The following is a 22,738-nucleotide window of genomic DNA, read 5'->3' as shown; positions in this document are numbered from 1 at the left end:
TTTTAAAGATTATTACTGTATTAAAAACCCAAATGACTGATTTCGTAGTATACCCTCTTATTAACATTTTTGTTCTTGTTGGTTCTGTTTGTAGATGTCTTGTGGCTTCAAACACTCAGCAGTGGTAACATCAGATGGCAAACTGTTTACCTTTGGGAATGGTGATTATGGTCGTCTGGGTTTGGGCAACACCTCTAACAAAAAACTTCCGGAGAGAGTGACTGCACTGGAGGGATATCAGATTGGACAGGCATGGAATAAGTCAATAATATGTTCTATCTGATCATAGTTTCTTGTTTCCTCTGTGTGCACTTAGATACTGTCCTTTCAGGAAGATTAGAATCACCAGTTGTACTTATCCTGATATACCTTTTATTTGGCCTAATTGGTAATTGGTTAACAAATGAAAGTCATAATTCAGGATGTGAATATTTCAAACTCCTTTTCATAATACAACTTGATATGAAACCTTTAAATAATATAGTAACTCCTGTTCGGTATCCTGGACAGGATGGCTGTCCTGTTCAGATGGCTGAATTGCAGCATATTGGTACCTGCTGCTCTTAAGTAATAATTGTCCATGACCTATACATGTTGAGATTCTCTCTTAATGAAAAGAGGAGATAAAATATTCTACTATCTTTTATCTTTTATTATTCCTTAGACTGTCTCTGGTATGAATGAGTATTTTTTAATCATATGTACTTTTTTCCTGTCTTGTGTACTGTCTAATTCAGAGTTAGCCATAGATATTTGAAAGCTTTTTCTTTGAAGAAAAGAAGGTTGTCTTTTGTTTGTGAATGTTGAGAATATTTTCTTCATGACAAATTTGGTTAACATATGTAAAACCCTGAAACCAATAAAAATCTTCTGGAAACAGAGCCAACTTTTTGACTGAAGTGAAGAAAAAGGGTCCCAGAAATGGGTATGTATTTTAGGTATTGTGATTTGCCTTACTGACCACCTTGTTCTTTCTCCAGGTGGCTTGTGGCTTAAACCACACGTTGGCAGTGTCAGCAGATGGCTCCATGGTGTGGGCTTTTGGAGACGGGGACTATGGAAAACTAGGTTTAGGAAATTCCACTGCAAAATCTTCACCTCAGGTCAGTATTGTCTTTAATCTAGGGATGCAGACACCATGGTTTTCTTCTATGTCAGTACATCTTTTTAGTTGGAAGTAATTTACTTCTAACATTTTTGGTAGTTCATAATGAAATATAGAAGCTTCCTTTGCTTATTCTTAAATTTCCATCATTCTAAGACCTTATTTTCGGAGAAGGCAATGGCACCCCACTCCAGTACTCTTGCCTGGAAAATCCCATGGATGGAGGAGCCTGGTAGGCTACAGTCCATGGGGTCACACAGAGTCGGACACGACTGAAGCGACTTAGCAGCAGCAGCAGCAGCAGACCTTATTTTAAATAAGTCATTAATTACTAAACTGGATATAAAAATTCTGCAAGGGCAAGCATCTGTCTTTGTTATGGACTGAATAGTGTAGAACTAACCCCCATATAGAGAAGAAATAAGTATATATATATTCCCAGGATATCTTATGGAGGGAAGTGTGAACAATCTTTTGTAACTCCGCTTGTGGCTGCCATTTCAGCTTGTTATTGCCACTGAATTATACAGGTGTGTGCCTTTTCAAAAGTAATAGGAAAACCCAGTGCATAAACAATAATTTAGAGTCTTTATGCACATTATAGAAGGTTTCTCAGCTCTTCAGAGCTCTTGTACATTCTCTTCATGTGGATTTTTCTAATATGTTTAACAAACAGCATGATTTACAAGTATTCAATTTACATTCAACTCCATATTTCACTATCATATATAGTCTGTGACGTCTTGATAGCTAGATTGGTAAATATTCAGCAGTAGGTGCAGAAGGGAAGGAAGTCCTCTCTGAAGAACATATAAAGCGTTACTGTTACCTCTGAAAGTAGAAAACAATCTGACTGAGAGCAGCCTGTGGCTTTACCTGGTCTTTTAGTGTTCTTTAAACAGCAGCAGAGTTCTCTTTGGTTTCTGTTGTGCAGAGCAGTGTTTCCACTTCACATGGGGTGCTGGGGGATTTTAGTCAAACATCCCATACCCCCTATAGAACTTGCCCAAATTCAGGTAGTCTGCAGAGCAGTATGAGAAAATAACATTTAGGAGTGTGGATTTGACTGGAAACAGGTGGGTGACTATTAATATTTTTCTGGAAGACAGTCCTTGAGTTTATACATACAAGTAGGCAAATTTGAGTGTTTTTCTTTTTAAAGTATGTGCCTTACCCTTCTACTTTGCAGAAAGTTGATGTCCTTTGTGGAATTGGAATAAAAAAGGTTGCTTGTGGAACTCAGTTTTCTGTTGCATTAACCAAAGATGGTCATGTGTATACCTTTGGTCAAGGTAAGGCATTTTCCAGGCATTAATTATATTGCTTATTTTGTGCACACATGTATTACAGAAACATGTGCCCTCCAGCTGTATAGAAAATGCTTAAATTGAGTCACTTCTCATTCTGGGTGATGAGTGACCCTCATTCCCCAGCTACTTTTCAGCTCCTCTTTCATGATGTTTGCTGTTAGGACAAACTCTCCTGCTCATTGATCACCCCTCCTACCAGAGCCTTCATTCTTGCTAGAAGAATTCTGCCAAAGCCTTCCCTTCCTCATCTCTGCTGCCTTTTTGCCTTGCTGCCGCAAACACTGCCTTGACCACCAGAGCTCCTCTGGATCCTGCCTTACTTCCCAGCCCTTGCAGGGACTGTGGGGTTCAGGTCTTAGGAATTCACAGGCATTCAGGATTCAGATCTTAAGTAAATCCAAATCCAGGCATCCACAGTGAGATTCCCTGGAAATGTGTTCACTTTTTTAAGTGGAACTTCCTGGCAAGTTGTAGTGACTGAAGGGTGTTTCAGGCAGATGTGAGGAAAAGGAAGAAGTAAGCTGCAATTGAAGTTTCTAGTCTTGGAAGAATGTTGACACCACTGACAGGACAAGGGGTTGGTTTGGGGGAAAGAGACAAGGAGCTTAGTTTTAGTCGTATTGAATTTGGGCCATGTACTCTAGGCTACATGTATGGAGAAGTCTGGCAAGTTACTGGGGATTTAGGTCTGAAACTCCAGAGAGATTGCTTATAGAGATGTTGGTTTGCCTAATGGATAATGTTGTAGTTAAAGCCATATAAATAGGCTCTAAGAAACCCAGGGAGAGAACATGGGATAGAAAAGTAAGAGGATAAAACTCTGGAATGTGAGTAAAGGGCATGTAAGCACAGGAAGAGGACTCAGGAGAATTGGCTTTGAAAGGAGTGGAGAGAGAGAGAGGTAGCCGGTGAGCCAGGACAGTGCAATCTCTGAGGGGCAGGAGGAGCTGAGGCCACATTATCAAGGTAAAGTAGAGCTCCGTGGGCTGCAGTAGGCAGTTAGGAGCTATTCATGGCTTTTGAGAGTAGTTTCAGTGCAGTGATGAGAATGGAAGTTAGGCTGCAGAAGGTGGCCAAGCCAAACAGCATGTGAAACAACAGGAACTAGCCTGGACTTTGTAGAAGTTTGGTGGCAAAGATAAGGCGAGAAGTTGGCTATAAATTTGAGAACAAGAAAGGTTGCATGATGTGTTTTGTTAGGCTGCAAAAAGTTTAGAGTCTTTGTAACATGTGCAAGTCCTCTCAAGTATGAGGATGCTAGAGGTAACCTCTTGGTTTGAAGTAAGCTAATCATTTTAAATTTAATTTCATTTATTTTTATGAATAAGGGGATTGTGACATTTTGCAAAGAAGCAGTTTTAAACTTTATCCATTCAGAATCCAGTATACCTTACCAGAAAACCAGTTTTTGCCCCAGTGAGATATATATATATGTTATTGCCATACCACCATAGACATTAAATGACTCATTATAAATTGGAAAAGGACTATGGTGTACCATCCATAAATGTCCTTTTGCTATTTTTTCAGATCGCTTGATAGGTTTGCCAGAAGGGCGTGCTCGCAATCACAATCGACCACAGCAAATCCCTGTCCTGGCTGGAGTGGTCATTGAAGATGTGGCTGTTGGAGCTGAACACACACTTGCTTTGGCATCAACTGGAGATGTGTATGCCTGGGGGAGCAATTCAGAGGGTCAGGTAGATTTACTTCACTGCTGCTCTCTCATGTCTAGAAATCTGACAGAATAGTTCATTTGGCAAAGAGATAAGCTAGAAACTCAGAATATCTACACAAGGCCTCGAGCACATCATTGTGCTCTACATCAGATTATTTGGAGTCCAGTTGTGCGTATCTCTCTGTTGCTTGTGGCCTAATAAATGTATCATTGTTTAAAGAGAAATATGGCAATACAGCAAATGTAGTTAAGGGGATTAACTCAACATACGTGTGTGTGTACACACTGAGAAGTGCCTGGCACATAATAAATGGCATTTTATAAGTATTTGCTACTATCATCATTAATCATCATCATTTTCACTACAGTAATAAGAGAGATTACATACTAGAAGCATCAGTTGATCTGAAAAAATGGAAAAAATAAAACAACAATACTTTTATGATATGACAGTGTACAAAGTATATTTGTGTTTGCTCAGGAGGTCTTGTCACTCCCATTATGCAGAGCAATAAACCGAGCCTGTAAGAGATTGACAAAAGACTCAAGAGGTTGATGTGTTCAGCCTATCCTGTATGTGGAGGAGGGACGTACTTTGATGGAGGAGGTCTGAGATGCCTGCTAGTACAGTGGCTTTCAGCTCCACATATAGAACCACATCCCCTTCCTCTGTAAATCTGCTTTATTTATGGCTGCCTCTGAACCAGCAGCCCTCAAGTTCAAGGTCCAGTATTGTTTATAGTAGCCTCATTTTGGCTCTGTGGTCTCCTCATCATTATATTAACAGGTGGGGAAGCTGGTCATCACTCTGGTTGCACATTGTCTTAATGAGAAGAGTTGATGTGGGGACACATTTGGAAGGTCCCTGGTGGACCTTGACATTATCCTGCCTGATGATGTTGAGGTGCTCAGCCACCAAAACACTGGGTGTCCTAGTCAGGCCCTAAGAACAGAGATCTGGAGATGAGAATTTTATTCTGTATGTATTTTCATAATTGTTTATTTACTGTTACACAGGCAATCTATGTTAAAAATCAAGAAATCAGTAAAAACTCTAGGGATCGTTCTGTTATATATGTTTTTTGTGTTTTTTTTTTGTAGCCAACCTCAGTGTATTTTTTTTTAACTTTCCAAGAATTTATTTCCTGTCTAGAAGTGGAAAAGATGTTTTCAGTCATTGAGACTCCTTTGCTAGATTTGGAATGGCCTTGTTGCAGGTTAATTTATAGGAGACAGTAATGAGCTATGAGGATCATTCTGATAGAGAAAATAAAAATGAACTTCATTATTTTCATATTGTTACTTGATACAGATAGTAACTTATTTATGTCTGCTACCCTTCAAGACAAAATTTTATCATCTTGGCTTCCTCTCTTCCTCTTTCTAATTGAATATCTGAGTATTTGTAATTTATTCCCAGCTTGGCTTAGGTCATACCAACCATGTTCGAGAACCAACCCTGGTAACAGTTCTGCAAGGGAAAAATGTACGGCAGATCTCAGCTGGCCGCTGCCACAGTGCTGCATGGACAGCGCCGCCTGTCCCGCCGAGAGCACCAGGTGAGGGAGGAAATAGCTGTGCTGCGCAACCTCTCTTTGACCCCAGCTGCGCTGTCTGCTTGCCAGCTTCACCCTGCATCCAGGCACCATTCTGAAGCCACCAGACCTTCCCCCACACAACCAAAGCACTCTTTGTGGTACAGCACTGCAGATACTTTCAAAGCAGGCCGTTCTCCTACAGACTTCATTGCATAGCAGTCCCTCTCTGCTCCCCAAAAGAAGAAAACATATTACTTAGGCAAGCAAATTTATAATTTTAGAACAGCAATGAAGTATTTTTTTATATGTAAAAGTGATGAATTATGGCTTTCTAAGGCATGCTGTTAATAAAGATGAAAAGCCCTGAGACCACAGTGGTTTGAAACATGATGTTGCCTATACAGTGGCATAGCAGAAAAAAAAAATTGTTACCATTTTGCTCCAGTGATGGGATACTTCTATCTTTTGTGTGTTTTGCTTTTAACTTATTATGAAACCTTATAGATCTACAAAACATATAAAGAAAATTAAATGCATATCATTCCCCACAAGTGTAACCATTGCCTTAAGTATGATATTTATCATCCTATGCATTTCTTCGTATTTGGGCTACCTGTTTCGTAGACCATCAAGTCCTCTCTGGTATCTGAAGCACTGGAATGTCCCTGAAGTGACCTTGTGCCTGAGAGCTGTTTTCTCATCCCTTTTTGGAGCCCCCTACTTCTTAGCCACAGGTCCTTGGGGAGAACTCCCCATACCAATCATTTTCTCTTAGATACTCTTAGAGAGCAAGGTAGGCCTGCCAAGTAGATTCCAAACAAGAATGTTCTAATAGAATGAGGAGTGCTGCCAGGCCACTGACAATTTCAGGTTCTCAGGAGCTTCTTCAGCTTCCAGCAGGGTTTCCCTTCCACTTCAGGACAGAGACTAGACAGCGTGGTGGCTAAAGGTTCAGACTCAAAAACCACATTGCCCAGGTTGAATCCTCCACTTAGAAGCTGAGTGACCCTGAGATTCAGTTTCCTTGTCTGTAAAACAAGCATAATAGCACCTATTATAAAGAACTGCAGGAGTAAATGTATCAGTTCTTATGAAGCTCTTAGAACGGTGTCGGGCATATAGAAGTACTCAGTAAATGTTTGTTTAGTCGCTAAGTCATGTGACTCTTTGCAACCCCCGTGGACAGAGGGGGTCCATGTTAGCTTTAACTAATAGGAAAATACGTCTGAGAACTGAGCTGTACAAATGTTTATTTTCAGGAAACTCGAATAAGTTGAGTATCTCATTCTTAAAGTTTTGTGCATTTCTGTAAGAGGATACCCATGGATACAGTCCTTGCAGTCTTTGCTTCTACAGAGCTTATTCTTTAGTATAAAACCTCCATGAATGATGTACTCATATCTTTCATTCTGTCATGTTAACTTTCTGTCAGAGCGCTAGTAAGTGTGGGAGGGGGTTCTGCTGAGTTGCCCATTTCCATTTTCCAGAACTTCCTCTCTGGTCCTGGTCCACACCTCGTGTTATTATGAAGATGTCAAGAATGAAATGTTATTGAATGTGAAAGAACGAATTTGGCTTTTTTGTTTTGTTTTGGGTGGGTGCGTGTGTGTGTGTGTGTGTGTGTGTGTGTGTGTGTGAAGAAACTAAGTCCATAGTTAAATGGGAAAGTAAATTAAAGGATAAAAAAGTAAGTTTCCATAATGATAAATAAAAAATATGTTTTACAAACCAACTCTAGTGCATCAAAAATTTAAGATGAATTGATGGATAGAGGAACTGATAAATAAGTGATAAAGTATACATAGCAAAATATTAATTATAAGTGGTAGGAATGGGTGTTCCATCATATACTTGCAACTTCTGTATGTGTTTGAAAATTTTCAAAATGCTAAAAATGAAAACAGTGCATTTTCCTTTACAAGTGTGCATTTGTGTTCTGGGCAGGTGTGTCGGTGCCTCTGCAGCTGGGCCTGCCCGATACAGTGCCCCCCCAGTACGGGGCTCTGAGGGAGGTGAGCATTCACACTGCGAGGGCCAGGCTCCGGCTGCTTTACCATTTCTCTGACCTCATGTACTCGTCCTGGAGGCTGCTGAACCTCAGCCCCAACAACCAGGTAACACGCTGGTTAGGAAGCGGTGCCCGTGCTGTGCTCACCAGGTCCCTGGGCCTTTTCTTCAGCCTTAAGATACTTCCTCCATGGCTAATGCTTTTAGCACTCAGGAGATCTAGAAAAGGCAACAGTTCTGTTCTCATTTTATTGCTGGATTAAGGATGATCCAGATACAGGATATCATGCTGTTGGACACAAAACAGTCTTCCTTCAGTGTTTTGGTTTGTCGAAAGTTCAAGAGAGTATGAATGGCTGAGCATGTATTTTCTACAAACTGTAGTGCATGATTTCAAAACTTAAGCACACAAAAGTATTAATACCTCAGTCAAAGGGGTTATATAAGTGAGTGTGAGAAACTTTGGAGGCTTCTTGCTGTCCTTACAAATGAACATACCCTGTGGAGGGGTAGTGGGGAGATAAAGTAAATTGGCCGATTTGATTGTCTTTGTAGAACAGTCTAGTAATTTAGGAAGAAAGCAAGCTGGCTACGTTTGTTGGTTTAATGTGTAGGCATGCCTGCCAAAATGTGTATTAGTTTGTAAAACTATTAGTGAAAAATCCTTTTGGTAACCCAGTTATGGGTGTATGAGAGATATGAGAAATCACTGTTGGAAATAGATAATCAACCTGGCAACAGAATACTGTGCAGCACTAACAGAATGTTAGCATCCTGTTAACAGTTAGTGAGAGAAATGTTTATGGTATAAATTGAAGTGAGAAAGACAGAAAATTTATATAAATAGTAATCTCGAAAATGTGGAAAGGAAGGCAACTGGAAGGAAGTGGATGAAAGTGTTAATGGGGCCATCTCCATATGGTAATACTAGGGATGATTTTATTTGTGTGCTTATGTGTATGTCCTTTTCTGTATTTTAAAAATAATAATCATACTTTATCAGAAAAATATTTTGAATAAATTGCTAATAAGGACTAATACCCAGATTTATGCTTTTAAAGTGCATTTCTAAAAGTGACATGTTACTTCTTTTAAGCCTCAGATTGTACCATTTCTGCTAAGCTTACTTTCTGTTACAGAATAGTACATCTCATTATAATGCTGGAACATGGGGCATTGTGCAGGGACAGCTTCGGCCTTTGTTAGCCCCAAGAGTCTACACCCTCCCAATGGTGCGCTCTATAGGAAAAACCATGGTTCAAGGCAAAAACTATGGACCTCAAATTACTGTAAAAAGGATATCAACCAGGTTAGCACATTATATATGTATGTTTCATTAACTGGCATATTTTGAGATGGACTTACGACTAACTAACTCTGTGAACCTTAGCTTCCTCATTTGTAGAGTAGAATAGTAATAGTATTTTATGTCAGTACCCAGTGTAATTACAGTGAGCCTAGCACAGTGTTTGGCTGTTGTTAAGCTGGCCTGTTCCTTCACTGATGGGAGAATATCTTCAAGTGACATTTGTGGAGCATTATATTTTGCTCTGTTTTCTCTTTCTTTTAAAGAGGACGGAAGTGTAAGCCTATCTTTGTTCAAATAGCGAGACAAGTAGTTAAACTGAATGCCTCAGACCTCCGTCTGCCCTCCCGAGCCTGGAAGGTTAAGCTAGTTGGAGAAGGTGCTGATGACGCCGGAGGAGTGTTTGATGACACAATCACAGAGATGTGCCAGGTATATTCATGCAGTGTCCCCTCCTGAGTTGTCCACTCGGATGGTAGGCATTTTACTATTTCCAGTGATGACTGTGGCATGTTTTTATAAATCTAAGCAAGAATTCATTTGTGATACTTACATAAAGCCATGCTGTTAGTAATGTATATGTGAATTATTGCAAGGGTTTGTGAAATGAAGATATGTTCATAAAGATATGTTTCTGAGTTAGTGCCAGTGCTTGGCCATCTACCAATGACTTACCATCTGTTGTTCTATATAACAGACAGAGGAAACAGCAGTGACACATATGTACGCTTCTGTAACAGACAAATCCAGGACCACTCATGTGCTTGCATTTATTTCGGTGCTTTTAGAACAAAGAACAGCCAGGCTCCAAGGAAATTAGAAAAACAAATCTTAAGAGTTTGAACAAGTCTATATTTTAAGATCTGCAGTCACAGTTTTACTTCCAAATCAGCTCTGATCCTTCCAGCTTTGCCTCATATCAGGATTTTTCTGATAAATCTGTATCTAAAATAATACTTGGCTATCATTTATGAAGTTTATTTGAATGTCACTATACCCTGCTCAGAGATACCTCAGCTCAGGCCCTGGATTGGCTTTTTCATCTTTATTCTGTGTACTGCAGGACATTTTCTCCATGGGGGAGTTCCTAAATTCATTTTAAGCTACAGCCATGAAAATAATTACAGAGACTGCTGTTTGTCATATAGCATTATAAATTCCTCAACATTCTCTTTTTGACATGATCTTTAATGTTAATTGGTTCGTTTTCTTGATACATTTAACTGCATTTCTAAAGCAATTGTTCATTCTTCTACAGGAACTTGAAACTGGTATTGTGGACCTTCTTATACCATCTCCCAATGCTACCGCAGAAGTGGGTTACAATAGGGACAGGTAAGGGCAGTCAGCAAGTTTTACTGAATGTCTGCAATAACTGTACATTTACTATATGCTAGGCACTGTTCTAAGTGTTTTACATGTATTATCCCATTGAATTTCATTATAGCTCTAAGGAGTAGGAACTGTTACCGTTCTCCTTTCACAGATAGGAAACCGAGGCACTTACATCATGACTTGTTATTTATGATGAGACCAGCTGAATCACAATATAGAGGAATAGAGGAGGTGCAGACTTGAAATGAAACCGGACTTCTTTTATTTTCTGAAGGCCCACATGGCCTTCCCTCAATGAGTTAAAATCCATTAAAACCTTCGAAATGCTGTCCAGTCACAGCAATTAGTATTTGTAATCATGTATTGTTCCTGTGTTTGTCAAATTTTGAATTTTGGATCCTGCTTCATGGACTTGTAAATGATAAATGATTTTAGGAAATAGGGCATCTTTGAGCAGGTAGCATAAGGGCTAATAGAGCATTCACTCACCCTTTTTATGGTTCTTCAGAGTAATTCAAAATACAGTCCCTGTGCCATCTAGAACAATAGCAGTAGGCCATATGTCACTATTGAACACCTGAAATGTGGTTACAGGAGCTGAAGAACTAAATTTTAAATTTTATTTAATTAAATAGCTGCATGTGGCTGATGACTGCCATATTGGACAGCGCAGGTCTAGACTAATGCTTTAGCTGTTTAATAACTTGTTTCTAATAGAAATGAGGACATCTTTGTTTGAAGTATTTCCTCTAATTCTGCAGGTTCCTTTTTAATCCTTCTGCCTGCCTCGATGAACACTTAATGCAGTTTAAGTTCTTGGGAATCTTAATGGGGGTTGCCATTCGCACAAAGAAGCCTCTGGACCTCCACTTGGCCCCTCTGGTGTGGAAGCAGCTCTGCTGTGTCCCACTCACCCTGGAAGACCTGGAAGAGGTGGATCTGCTCTACGTGCAGACTCTCAACAGCATTCTTCACATTGAAGACAGTGGGATTACTGAGGAGAGCTTCCATGAGGTAAATCCTGGCTGGTCCATGTTTCTGCTGGTGTTGATGAGAATTTTCCTGTGTAAAACTCAGATGTAGCCTTCCTCTTGCTGTCCAGCTGACCCATGCCATATAAGCATTGCTACGCTTAGCAGTTCAACCTAGAAATTTAAATAGCTGCTAACAGAGTCAGCTCCAGCACTCAGCTTCTGCTCCTTCCCCTTAATCCATTCTCTCTGCTTATTAGAGTGAAGGACAGAGAGAACCCAGGAGGCCTGGGATAGCCAGAGTTCCTCAAACCTGGTTTGGAGACAGAGAGATTCAGCTGCATTTTTAATGAAAACCAGATGAGTCAGCACTCCCTGCTCATCAAGTAGCCCAAGAAGTTCCCGACCTTTTTGGTACCCACCAGGGACTGATTTCATAGAACACAGTTTTTCCATGGATGAGGGTAGACAAGGGGTGATTTGGGGATGATTTAAACCCATTACATTTATTATGCACTCTATTTCTATTATTATTACATCAGCTCTACCTCAGATCATTAGGCATTAGCTCCTAAAAGTTGGGAACCCCTGAAGTAGCCTAATCAGCTATCTCAGTTGCCTTGTCTTCATCCATAAGATTTCTGATGTTGTTGATGTTCTGCTCTGTTTGTGTGTAACACTTTTTGTGGTCATTTCCACCATGGAGTAAAAATTCCTTTTTCTTCTATTCATAGATGATTCCTCTTGATTCTTTTGTTGGCCAAAGCGCTGATGGCAAAATGGTTCCTATAATCCCTGGTGGAAATAGTATCCCACTCACGTTTTCTAATAGGAAAGAATATGTGGAGAGGGCCATTGAATATCGACTTCATGAAATGGACCGACAGGTGAGAGGAAACATTTTGAGAGGTTCACATGAGAGGTTTGAGAGGTTTGCTTTTGACTCCAAACAGGAGCTGTCTGGTTTTTACTGAATTTTGGTGTATGAGTTCACGGTGTTGGTTAATCTGTATCTATATTTCAGTCCCTATTCAGAGACTTTTCAGGCCATATCTCAGGGTCTGCTCTCTACTCAGAGCCTTGGGTGAGCCCTGGATTGGCCAGTGTTTGGCTGGGAGGCCAAACCCCCATCAGGCCTTCAGAACCTGCCTTCTCACTCGCACTCTTCCTCAGTCTTCTTCGTCTTCACGTCTTCCTGCCCCCCGGCCCAGTGTCCTGCTCCAGCTCAGTCAGGGTCCATGTGAATGAGTCCCTGAAGACCGGCCTTGTGATCCCATGAGGGCCTCTTTCCTCCAGGTCTGTAACTGTGCAGACCTTTCTTGTCACCTAGAAATCCCTCAAGCTATCACATACTTCTGAGTTGTAGGCTAAGAATTAGGCTGCAAAGTTTGGGTCTTCTTTCCTCAATTAGCGTGTGAGACATTGAATAAAGAGTGTATTTTTTATAGCTAACTTATATATCCTTATTCTGTGCTGATACTTAGTAAGCATTTAGTAAATGATGGGAATATGATAAGTGACCTTAGAAATGAATGCTGTGTCCCAAAGCAGTGATTTTGGTTATATAGTCCTTCATAGCCAATTCAGTAATACCTTATTTGCAGAAGATGTTGGGCTTTTCTCAAGAGTTGGATGCAGGGTCTGAGGCTGTGTAGTAAGTTGAATTATATATATTCTATACTCTTCACTCCTGGTTCCTTCTTCGACTCTGGCTTTAGGCCAAGTCTAGTCAGAAAACTATACCCCTTAGCTTAGTAAGTGGATCCTGTCAGCAATGTTGTTTACACAGTCAGGGCTTAGGATTTGTCTCTAGTGCTTAACTCCTTATAGACTGAATAACTGACCAAAAATTCCCTGGTCACTTCCAACATGCCAGATGTGGTAGCATCCCCCCGCATGTGCAGTTTTCCCCATAGTTACTCGATGGGGAGATAGAAATTACTATCACCATTTCAGAAATGAATGCATGGAGTCCAGAGAAATGAAGTAATGTGCCCAAGGCAAAGCCACGATCACAAACCAGGTTTAACTGTGGTATCCAGGCTCTTGTGCTGACCTTTCCTATGAAGGCCAGATTGACCTGTTCTCCAGCAGCTGTGCTCTGCTGTGCCCTGGCTTTGTTCCTTTCTTGATAACAAGGCCTTCTTCCTCTTTCACTTCCTCCTTGTCTCTTAGAACCCTGTGTTCTTCCTATAGCTGTCCCAGTTGTTCCCCACTCAAGCAGCCATCCATGTACCTCAGCTTGTTTTTTGGCACATTTTGACTGGGGCATTCCCTTTTCTGTCAGCAGAGACTGTCCTTATTGCCCGTTCATTCCTTAGCCCTGGGCATGACAGCCTTATACAATCATAACTCCACGGCCTTCCCCAAGATGTGGCTTCTCTTCAGGTTCTCTGATCTGGCAGATGATTCTGAACTGACCAAGAGTGGAGGAGTTATTTATGAAACAAACCTGGAACAGTGGTAGGTCTGTGTGTAGAGTATGCTCTGTTGTATAACCTTGGAGTGGTTTCGCCAAACAGACATTGTAGGCAGCCTCTGACCACGCCCCTTCGGCACTCCTCAACTGATCTGTTCTCTGCACTGTGCTAACAAAAGTTAACTACCCAATCATTACAGACTCAGTTAAAATACCTATCATAATCATGTGAGCAGCAATTATTTGCCTTATTTTTTCAGATAAGAAAATTAAAAGAAGTGGTGGGGCTGGGATTCAGAACCCATCTCCTGATTAAATTCTCTGTCCTTTTCACTGCCTTCCTATGAAAGGACTTCTCAGTTTTACTTTCTTCTTTGTACTTTTCTAACTATTTTATTTTTTACAATCGGAACAAATGATTTTTACAAAAAGAATATAACTGTTTTCAAAAGAAAATATAAATTACAAAGACAGTAGAAGCCCTAGACACATCCTCCAAAAGCTGCTTGCCCTAGTGAGAAGATGAAGTATCCCACAGAGCAGTTTTAACAGTCTGTGGCCATGTGTGGTTAGGAGTGTGAATGAGTGGGATTGGCATTAGAAGGGCCCCTGTGGGCTAGAGTTTTGTGGGGCTGGGAAGGTGGGCCCCTGAATTGACTTGACCTGGGACAGGAAGGAATGTATGAGTCCCACAAGCAGGGAGAAACTCTAACAAAGGGTCAGAGGGAAGAAGGTTGGACCGTGTGCAGTCATGCCAGTTCTGAGGGACAAGTAGAGGGTCTGGGAGCAGACGAGCAACATGAGGTGCCCGACCCAATTGGGTCCACCATGGGTGCCCAGTCTGCACACAGATGTTGAATGAACAACCTCTCCTGGGAGCAGGTGGCTGCAGTCCGAGAAGGAATGTCCTGGATCGTCCCTGTGCCGCTGTTGTCCCTCCTCACAGCAAAGCAGCTGGAGCAGATGGTGTGTGGGATGCCCGAGATCTCCGTAGAAGTCTTGAAGAAGGTGGTACGGTACCGGGAGGTGGATGAGCAGCATCAGCTGGTGCAGTGGTTCTGGCACACACTGGAGGAGTTCTCCAACGAGGAGCGTGTGCTTTTCATGAGGTTTGTGTCGGGACGATCTCGACTGCCAGCCAATACTGCTGATATTTCTCAGAGATTTCAAATCATGAAGGTTGATAGGGTAAGTAAGATATTTTTTCTTTCTGGTAATGTCTGCCTTTGTTGCTTCCTAGTTGCTTGCATGTTGGGCTTCAAGTAGGCCTGCCAATTCAGGATTAATGCTTGGAATTTCCAGATTTTTTTTTCTTTTTAATCAAGCAGGAAAAACTTGTTTAGAAACATCTCATAACTTCAGTTGTTAAAAAAAAAGTCCTACATGGATGTAGAAAACACACCACAACCAACAACCTTCACTGAATCTTTCAGTGTCTTCCTGAGTGAAAGCTAAGCTTGGCAGAAGGGCCATCATTGTTACCTCTGCGTCATATTTCCTGTGCCTTTTCATCATGTGACTTCTGCACTGGGACACGGTCTTGTTTATTTGTTTTCACCAAGATACTAACCATTAACTGGTGCACGTGCTCCAGGAGGAACGAGACGACATGGGGAGCAGCAGTAACATGCTCTGCGGCTACGTGTCTGGTATGCATAACGGAACAGGCAGTGTGGCTTCTCTGCAGCCTCATGAAAGGCCCCTGCTGCAGAGCACCAGCCCAGCTGCCGTCTTGACAGATGGCTCAGGAATAAAAGGGCTTAGAGCCTTAAATGCATGCTGCTGCCAGAGTCAACTTTCTTTCTCAGGCACCCATCTGACCATATCACTCTTCTCCTTTGATACTGTTCAGGGCCCCCTTGACCACCTTAGCGGTCTTAAACACCTCCACAGTCTGGCCTCTGCCCTGCTTTCTAATATCACTTCTTGACGCTTAACTATTTCTGGCCATTATGGCTGCTTGCCTTTCTCCTGATAGACCACACTGTTTTCTGGTTAGTTGTTTTGACGGGGGGTGGGGGGGTGGTTATTGGCCACACCGCGTGGCTTGTGAGATGTCAGTTCTTTAACCAGGGATTGAACCTGGGCCATGACAGTGAAAGCCCAGGATCCTAACCACTAGGCCACCAGAGAACTTCCAAGACCACCCATGGACACTGTTTTTAAATGTCCATGCCTTTGTGTAGGCTCTTGCTTCTGCTTTTAGAAAGTTCTTTTCCTGTTCCTTTTCCATGTATGCCTGTCAAGCACTTATTCATCCTTTAAGCCCAATACCAATGTCATCTCCTCCAGGAAGCCCTCCTGGATGCTTTCCTATGCCTCCTAACTATTCCTTAGGGCAGACTTAGATCTCCTTATGTCCATCTCCTTGACACTTAGTACATCCCTCAAGCCCAACATTAAGTTAGAGGTGTCTCTGTCCCCTCTTTCTCCTTCTCAACCCGCTAAAAGCTGGGCAGTCCTCTGAGCTGGGCCCATAGTGTTTATTCCAGAAACAGCAAGGAAAATAGGACCTCGTTACAAGGGCCTATCCTACCAGTTTCATCAAGTTTCAGTATCTGCCTTTCTGGTGTTTTTCCAGTAACTACCCCTTGAAAGTTGCTGTAGTCAAAGCTGGCCCTCTCCTGAGGCTGCCTGCCTGGGCTCCACTCCTATGCTAGGCTTGCTGGAGAGGCTGTACACAGGAAAGGCTATGAAAAGAGCCTTCCCATGAATTTTCTACGTGACTTGCCAGAAACTAAAAGCTGTGAATCTATTTTGTTGCTTCAGAGAGGAGGAAATGGTTTGCTTCTATTCAGTTCTGGAAAAAAGCCTTGCCTTATATATCTGTTCTGGGCTACCCTGCCATCCCAGGAGTTAATCCACTAAACACCCCTGCCTGGAAAGTTTTATCCTCAGGAAACTGACCACTATTGGTCTCTCCTTTGTGACTTTTAAACCATTTCTCCAGTTTCCAGATCAGAGCCACCTGTTGACATTCCCCTTATTGTCTTTGTGGGTTGTGGTTTTTCTGCATTCGTCATTGGCTCTGGCACAGCTAAGCTTCTAGGCCTTCCATCTCCCACTTCTTAGAAATGCACTCACCTGATGTCGAGTTCCGAAAAGGAGGGCTGGTTTCCAGGAGTTCAGTGAGAAAGAGAGGGCAGGTTCTTTTTTTGAAACTTTTTTTAAAAAATTATAAAAACAATGTATATCATTACTATCATTATAGATAGTTTGGAAAACAGTTGTGTTTGCAGGGCATAACAGTGTTTGCAGGGAGAGACAGGAATCCTGTCCCTCTAGTGGTTTCCATTTTCACTTTTGTGTAATTCCTCAAGCATATACATTTTTGCATGACAGGTTTGGAACTTCATATAAATTGTATTTATATTCACCTAATAATCTATGCCCAGCACTTTTCTGTCTTGCTACTAAGCATCATAATTATTGTTTTAAATAACTGTATCACCATCAGTTAAAGAGGTGGGCTGGGATTTCATTAACTGCTTCTTCCTCATCAGAGCGGGGGTAGGATGGCAGGCAAAGGGTGCAGAAGGCTCACTAGGAGGACAGTGAGGGGAGGAGGAGTGTGGTGACTCCCTCAGAGCTGTTCCTTCCATTTCACTGGCTCTGTTGGTGCATCTCCATAGCAGCTTCAAGTTTGCACCCTCTGGTGAAAGGGAGTGAACTGTTGCCCTGTGGCAGGCACCACGTGAAGCATGTTCTCCCAAGTAACCCCACCAGTCAGGGCTCATTCTCATGTCACACGGGAGGGCCTTCGAAGAGTGAGGAGAGGGAAGAAGCGTCTTCACCAAAAGCTAGATGGCCACAGGACACCAGAGCCTGCACTCTCTCTACCATGGCCAAGCCTTGGCTTGCTCTCCAGGTGGCCATGCAGTCAGTCCTGTTCGTGGAGCCCACCTGCAGGCAGGGAGAAATGCTCTCCCGACTTGGGGGCTGTGGTTATGAGCAGCACTGCTCCCCACCCGCCCCTGCCACGACACCCTGATGCTGCAGTCACAGCTCTGGGTCTCTCTCTCCACAGCCTTACGACAGTCTGCCTACCTCACAGACCTGCTTCTTCCAGCTGAGACTGCCCCCCTACTCTAGCCAGCTGGTCATGGCTGAGCGCCTGCGCTATGCCATCAACAACTGCCGATCGATCGACATGGACAACTACATGCTCTCACGAAACGTGGACAACGCTGAGGGCTCCGACACTGACTACTGACTGCCGAGGGTGCCATCACCCCTCTTTCTTCTCAGTAATGTTCACTTCCAGTTTAATGTTGGTACACTTTTATGGTAACTACATAGATGTTTTAGGAACATAAACCGACGTTATAAACAGTGGCCACATTTAGTTACTCTAAAGATAACAAAGAAATTAGATGTTTTTATTTTTCTGTGATTGTACAAAAAAAAAAAAGACAAAGTGCTCTCAGTCAGGTTTTTCCCTCCATACTTTTGGTCACTTTTGATAAGTTTGCATGGAACCATTTTGGTGCATTTTTAGTTGGGAATGGTACATTTTTGTAAACCCGCCCAGTGAACATGGAATTGTACATTGTGTATAATTGTTCATTAGAAAGGACAGTTTTACATGAATATTCATATATTTATTTTGTTTTAATTTGAATTGCCTGTGCAGGGTTCCTTATGCAGAGAAATAAAGCTGATTCAGGAATCAGTGTATGGGCTGCTTTTATTATTGGAGCTTTGATGAAGAGAGAGTGAGCTTTCAAGTTTCATTCTGACAGCTTTTTGATCCATCAGAAGCATTCCTTCACACTGGACTTTGCTTGGAAATGACAGAGCAGAGGCCCACATGGGTATAGCAGCCCCAGGTGAAAGCTTCTATTCACTGGTTTTGTCATCCTCGGCCTCTCACTGGGTTCCCTCATCACAGGCCCTTGTGTCAGCCACTTGGCCCATACTTTTGCACCATGCTTCCGCCTCCTCCAGAGCTGGTTTAAAGTGCGACACACTCATAGGAGCCTTCTTAAACAGCCCAGGATACCTGGTACAGGATACAGCTCTACTGAGTTCTGACACCACCCCCCTGCCCCCCTTGCCACCCCCATACTGCCCTTTGAGGAACCAGTGGAAAGAGTGATGAAATTCATGAGCAGGGCAGTTTACAATAACATGTCATCTACTCTGAAGGTGGCCAGGGGGGCACTTACATGAATGAGTGACCATGTGAATGTGTGAATGAACGTGAGAACTAAGGAGTGGCTTTTATGTCCTTGAATGATGGTAGGGAGTTGCACTGGGGACTAGGGAAAGGATTACACCCTGGTGCTTAAATGCAGCCCTTGAAGGCTCTGGGCTATGTGCTCATTTGCTCAGGCATGTCAGAATGAGCATGTGGTTCTGGGAGAAAGGGCCATCTGGAGAGCAGCTGTGAAGGCTCTGGGAGTGGGGACAGGGAGCAGGCACAGCCTTCAGGTGGCTTGTCTCTTTCATCCATTAGGAGTTCATGCCCCACTATACTTCCAGTGTACTTCATGGACAAGGTCAAGGCTGACAGCCTGCTCAAATGAGGTGCCAGAGAGCTTTACAACTACTTGTTTTCCACAAGGTAGGTAAAAGGCATGTGTTTGCAAAAAGAAATTGGAAGGAAAATGTGGTTTTGCTTGCCAAGATAATGTGGTGCATGGATATTTCCCAGTGAGTATGCCTAATAATATTTAGAATGATGACATTTTAGTTTTATGGAAAAGAGACTTCAGTTGGAATTGTGTCTCAGGAGAAGACCATAGCTTCCAGGGTCTGGGCCTTTAATACTGGACCTGAGAGCTCAGTCAGAAGCAACAGTGAAGGTCCTTGTGCTTGCAGCACCCACTCAGTGAGTGGGAATGCACTGTCAGCCTCTAGGTCAACAAGGAACTGCAGAGAAGAGAGGCCTCTGTGCTGCGGAAGTCCTGGACTGCACCACAGGGTTCTCTCCAGGCCCTCTGGGCTGGTTCCTGGTAACCAGTGGTTCTTCCCTCTTGCTGAGCTTGGGCTGAGGGTGTGCAAGCTGAAGGCTATGTCTGTAGTCTCAGACTATTTTAAATCAAAATGAGGCCTTGAGCTTCATGAGGCTCTGGGCTCTGCTGCCACAGTTTGCTCTGGACTCGGGGAAAGGGCACCCACAGCAGGCTGATGCTCATGCTTCCAGCTCCCACCTGTCAGGCCTAACGGATAGCTTCTCAGGAGCCCTAACTCTGTGAGGAAACTTACAGAGACACCTTGGTTTTATAACAGATGCCATTTCTTTGCTGGAAACCTATCATTTTGCTTTATTCTCTCTACTTTTGGAAGCTGTAGGAGAGAGAAGCCAGGAGTCCCTGATCTGAGGACCTGAAATCAGCCTAGTGCAACTATTTTTCCCCCCATAGTTCACTTTTAACCCCCACAGAGGTTTAGGTCTTTTTCTTTCCTTGCTGGATTTATTCAGTTAACAAATCCTTGCAGTTTTTGTCACCCTTAGATGGTCTCAAGAGACTTTTACCCCCAACCTTTAACATTTCCTCAGAGGCCTTTTCAAAATGCATCTTTTCTGTGGGCCTCCCAGCTTTGTGGCCTTTGCCCAGCACTGCCAGCCAGATGAAACCTACATCTGGTGAGCTCGGGTTTAGCAAAAACCAAGTCTTGGGCATTGAATCCCAGAGTTGAAGGAATGCTAGAACTAAGGCATCACATGGTCTCTGCCTTTACAGACCAGGAATTCAAGGTCAGGAGAAGGAGAGTGCTGGATCACAGGTACTTAATAGATGAGAGCTGGGAGTCCTGGCTTCCTGTCAGCACACTGCTAGTAGAGTTGAGGGAGCACCGTCAGTCCCCTGCAGATGCTTAGCCTGTGCCGAAACAGGCCAGTGTGTCCCTTAAGACAAGCTTTGAAAGGCAGCATCCCCCCAGCAGGTTCTGCTTCCTAGGGAGCAGTCAGGAGCCCCTGACTTCAGAGCATGTGGCCCCAGTCTGTGTTTTCACTGAGGGTCAGCCAGTACGATGTGGTGACTGGGATCAGCCTCCCACTAAGGGGTCACTGTTCTGCTCTGGTGCTGAGGTTCTGCACCCTCCCCCTAGCTTTCACTTTGGCTGCCTTGGCCAGAGTGAAAAGAGTTAGCATTCAGGACCTAGGCAAAGTCTGTGGTCTGTTCTAATGGAGGCTCTGAGGGCATAGATAACCCCCAAGCCCATTTCCAGGTGGCTCTGGGTCAGGCTCCCATCTCCCCCAGCTCGTCCCTCTCTGGAGATGCATTGGGCTTCCTGTCTTTTCTGAGCTGTGCCTGCTGATACCAACCTTACAGGAACTGGAGTCAGTCCCAGGTCTGGCTTAAAGGTCATGTCTTTCAACATGTGTTGCTGCTTCCCAGTGCCTGGGCCTTGTGGGTTCTGCCAGGCATAACCCCACCATGGATGTGAAGCTGCCTCTTCCTACCCTCCCCCTTCCAGGCACTACACAGTTAGATATAATCTTGTCACAGTGTCACCGAAAGTGTCCTGGTCCTATTTTACAAATAGAGACATGGAGGTTCAGAGAAGTCATAACTTGTCAGAAGTTACAGATGGCAGAGCTGGGAGAGAACTCAAAACTCCTGCCCAACCCCAGCGGCACATCTTCTGACTAGGCTGACTCCCTTGAAGTAGTGCCTAGCCCAGCCCAGGGCCAGTACCCAGTAAATGATTGTGAGATGAATGAGTTGGTGGGTTAATTAAGTATACAGTGCCCCCTGGAATATGCAAATCAGAAAAGACTGTGAAAGCTGTGTTTGGACTAAGCAGGGCACTGTGTTCTGTCCACTGCCTTTGCTGTGAACAGTGACTGTTAGAAGGCAGGCTGGAGAGTCAGTGCCTGCCTTCTGGAAGCATCTCAGATGGGCCTGGGCTTAGGGACCCAAAGCTCCCCTGCAGGGGGCAGGGCCTAACTGGAGCCCTAGAAACAAGGCTGGACACAGCTGTCAGCACAGCTTCAGTGCTCTGATCACTAGTCTTGGTACATGGGGGTTTACTAGGCATCAAAGGGAACTGAACGCTCATTATCAAAGAGCTGTGGGAAAAGGAGCCTCAAGGGAGTGCAGGTTACTGACATTCCAACTGAATTTACAATAACCTTTGTTTGCTTTACAAACACAGTCCCATGATTCTTAAAAGAACTTTGCAAAGCAAGATTTTCTTGCTATCCCAATACACAGGTAAGAACGCTGAGGTGTGGAGAGGACAGACCTGTGCTTGGTCAGAGGAGTGCTAGAAACCAGGAGCCTGTTGTTCCCCAGACTAAACCACCAACTCAGGGCAAATGGGACCTCTGGGAACTGGGGCTTATCAGAGATAATGAAAGCAAATCCATGGGGTTTAAGTGGCTTCATTTTAAACAAACATTTAACTCCCTGGAAGCCTGAGCTTGCTTTCAACATTGTTTTCAGTAGTGGCTGAAAAATTAATTTCCTTTTAAAAACCTCTCTCCACTGTTCAGAGCAATGGTGGGTAAACTAGAAAGTCACCCAGAGGAAGCCTGTGTATCATCATAGGCTAATAGTGGGCCCTCCCATTCCACTGAAGCTGGTAACTTTGCAAGGCTGGCTTTTCCTACAGGGGGATGAAATGGGATTTTATTTCTGGGCTAAGTGCTGGTCCAACCAGGGGCCCAGGGGCAGCAACTGAGGCCTTCAGCAGTCCCTGGAGGGGTTTAGGCAAGGTGGGATGCTGTCTGCCTGCTCACAGACTGCCTAGAGTCAGCACCTCTGGGCCTTCACCATCATCATCTTGGGGCCCTGGTGCCTGCTGGGGATAGCCTGAGTGTGGGGATCTCCAGCTCTTGTTTCATCCTCATAATAACCACTGAGGCCTCCTTTATCCCTTATTTTTCTGATCATCTCTTCTGCTCACCTTGTCTCCTCACCTCACTCACTCTGTTTAGCCGCAACATACCAGTCATGCTCCTAATCTGGGCCCTTTGTGCTGGCGGCTGTTCCCTCTGTCTGGAATATTTTCCTCCAGATGCTGCACCCCTCCACTTCATTTCTCAGATGCCTCCTTCTCAAGGGGGCTTACATTCGTCAACCTCTTTTAAGTTGCTTTCCCTTTCCTGGCCCTAGT

General features: G+C 43.5%; 1 protein-coding gene across 8 annotated transcripts in view; it reads left to right on the top strand.

Moving 5' to 3' along the window:
* The window catches only part of HERC1 (HECT and RLD domain containing E3 ubiquitin protein ligase family member 1), a 208,938-nt gene extending 190,594 nt beyond the window's left edge, over nt 1–18,344 (top strand). For 7 of the 8 annotated variants that reach the window (XM_018054328.1, XM_018054326.1, XM_018054325.1 and 4 more), the window contains exons 66-78: nt 95–250; nt 981–1,103; nt 2,295–2,397; nt 3,946–4,115; nt 5,514–5,652; nt 7,576–7,745; nt 8,778–8,947; nt 9,211–9,376; nt 10,203–10,279; nt 11,041–11,293; nt 11,985–12,137; nt 14,552–14,857; nt 17,697–18,344. In XM_018054328.1, coding sequence (XP_017909817.1) covers nt 95–250; nt 981–1,103; nt 2,295–2,397; nt 3,946–4,115; nt 5,514–5,652; nt 7,576–7,745; nt 8,778–8,947; nt 9,211–9,376; nt 10,203–10,279; nt 11,041–11,293; nt 11,985–12,137; nt 14,552–14,857; nt 17,697–17,882 — 2,172 coding nt within the window. In that variant the 3' untranslated portion in view covers nt 17,883–18,344. The remainder of the gene's footprint in view (nt 1–94; nt 251–980; nt 1,104–2,294; nt 2,398–3,945; nt 4,116–5,513; nt 5,653–7,575; nt 7,746–8,777; nt 8,948–9,210; nt 9,377–10,202; nt 10,280–11,040; nt 11,294–11,984; nt 12,138–14,551; nt 14,858–17,696) is intronic. The other variant, XM_018054330.1, reaches the window with a different exon arrangement.

This window comes from Capra hircus, chromosome 10 (genome assembly GCF_001704415.2).
Source record: "Capra hircus breed San Clemente chromosome 10, ASM170441v1, whole genome shotgun sequence".
Classification (NCBI taxonomy): domain Eukaryota; kingdom Metazoa; phylum Chordata; class Mammalia; order Artiodactyla; family Bovidae; genus Capra; species Capra hircus.
This window is presented reverse-complemented; position numbering and strand designations above follow the sequence as displayed.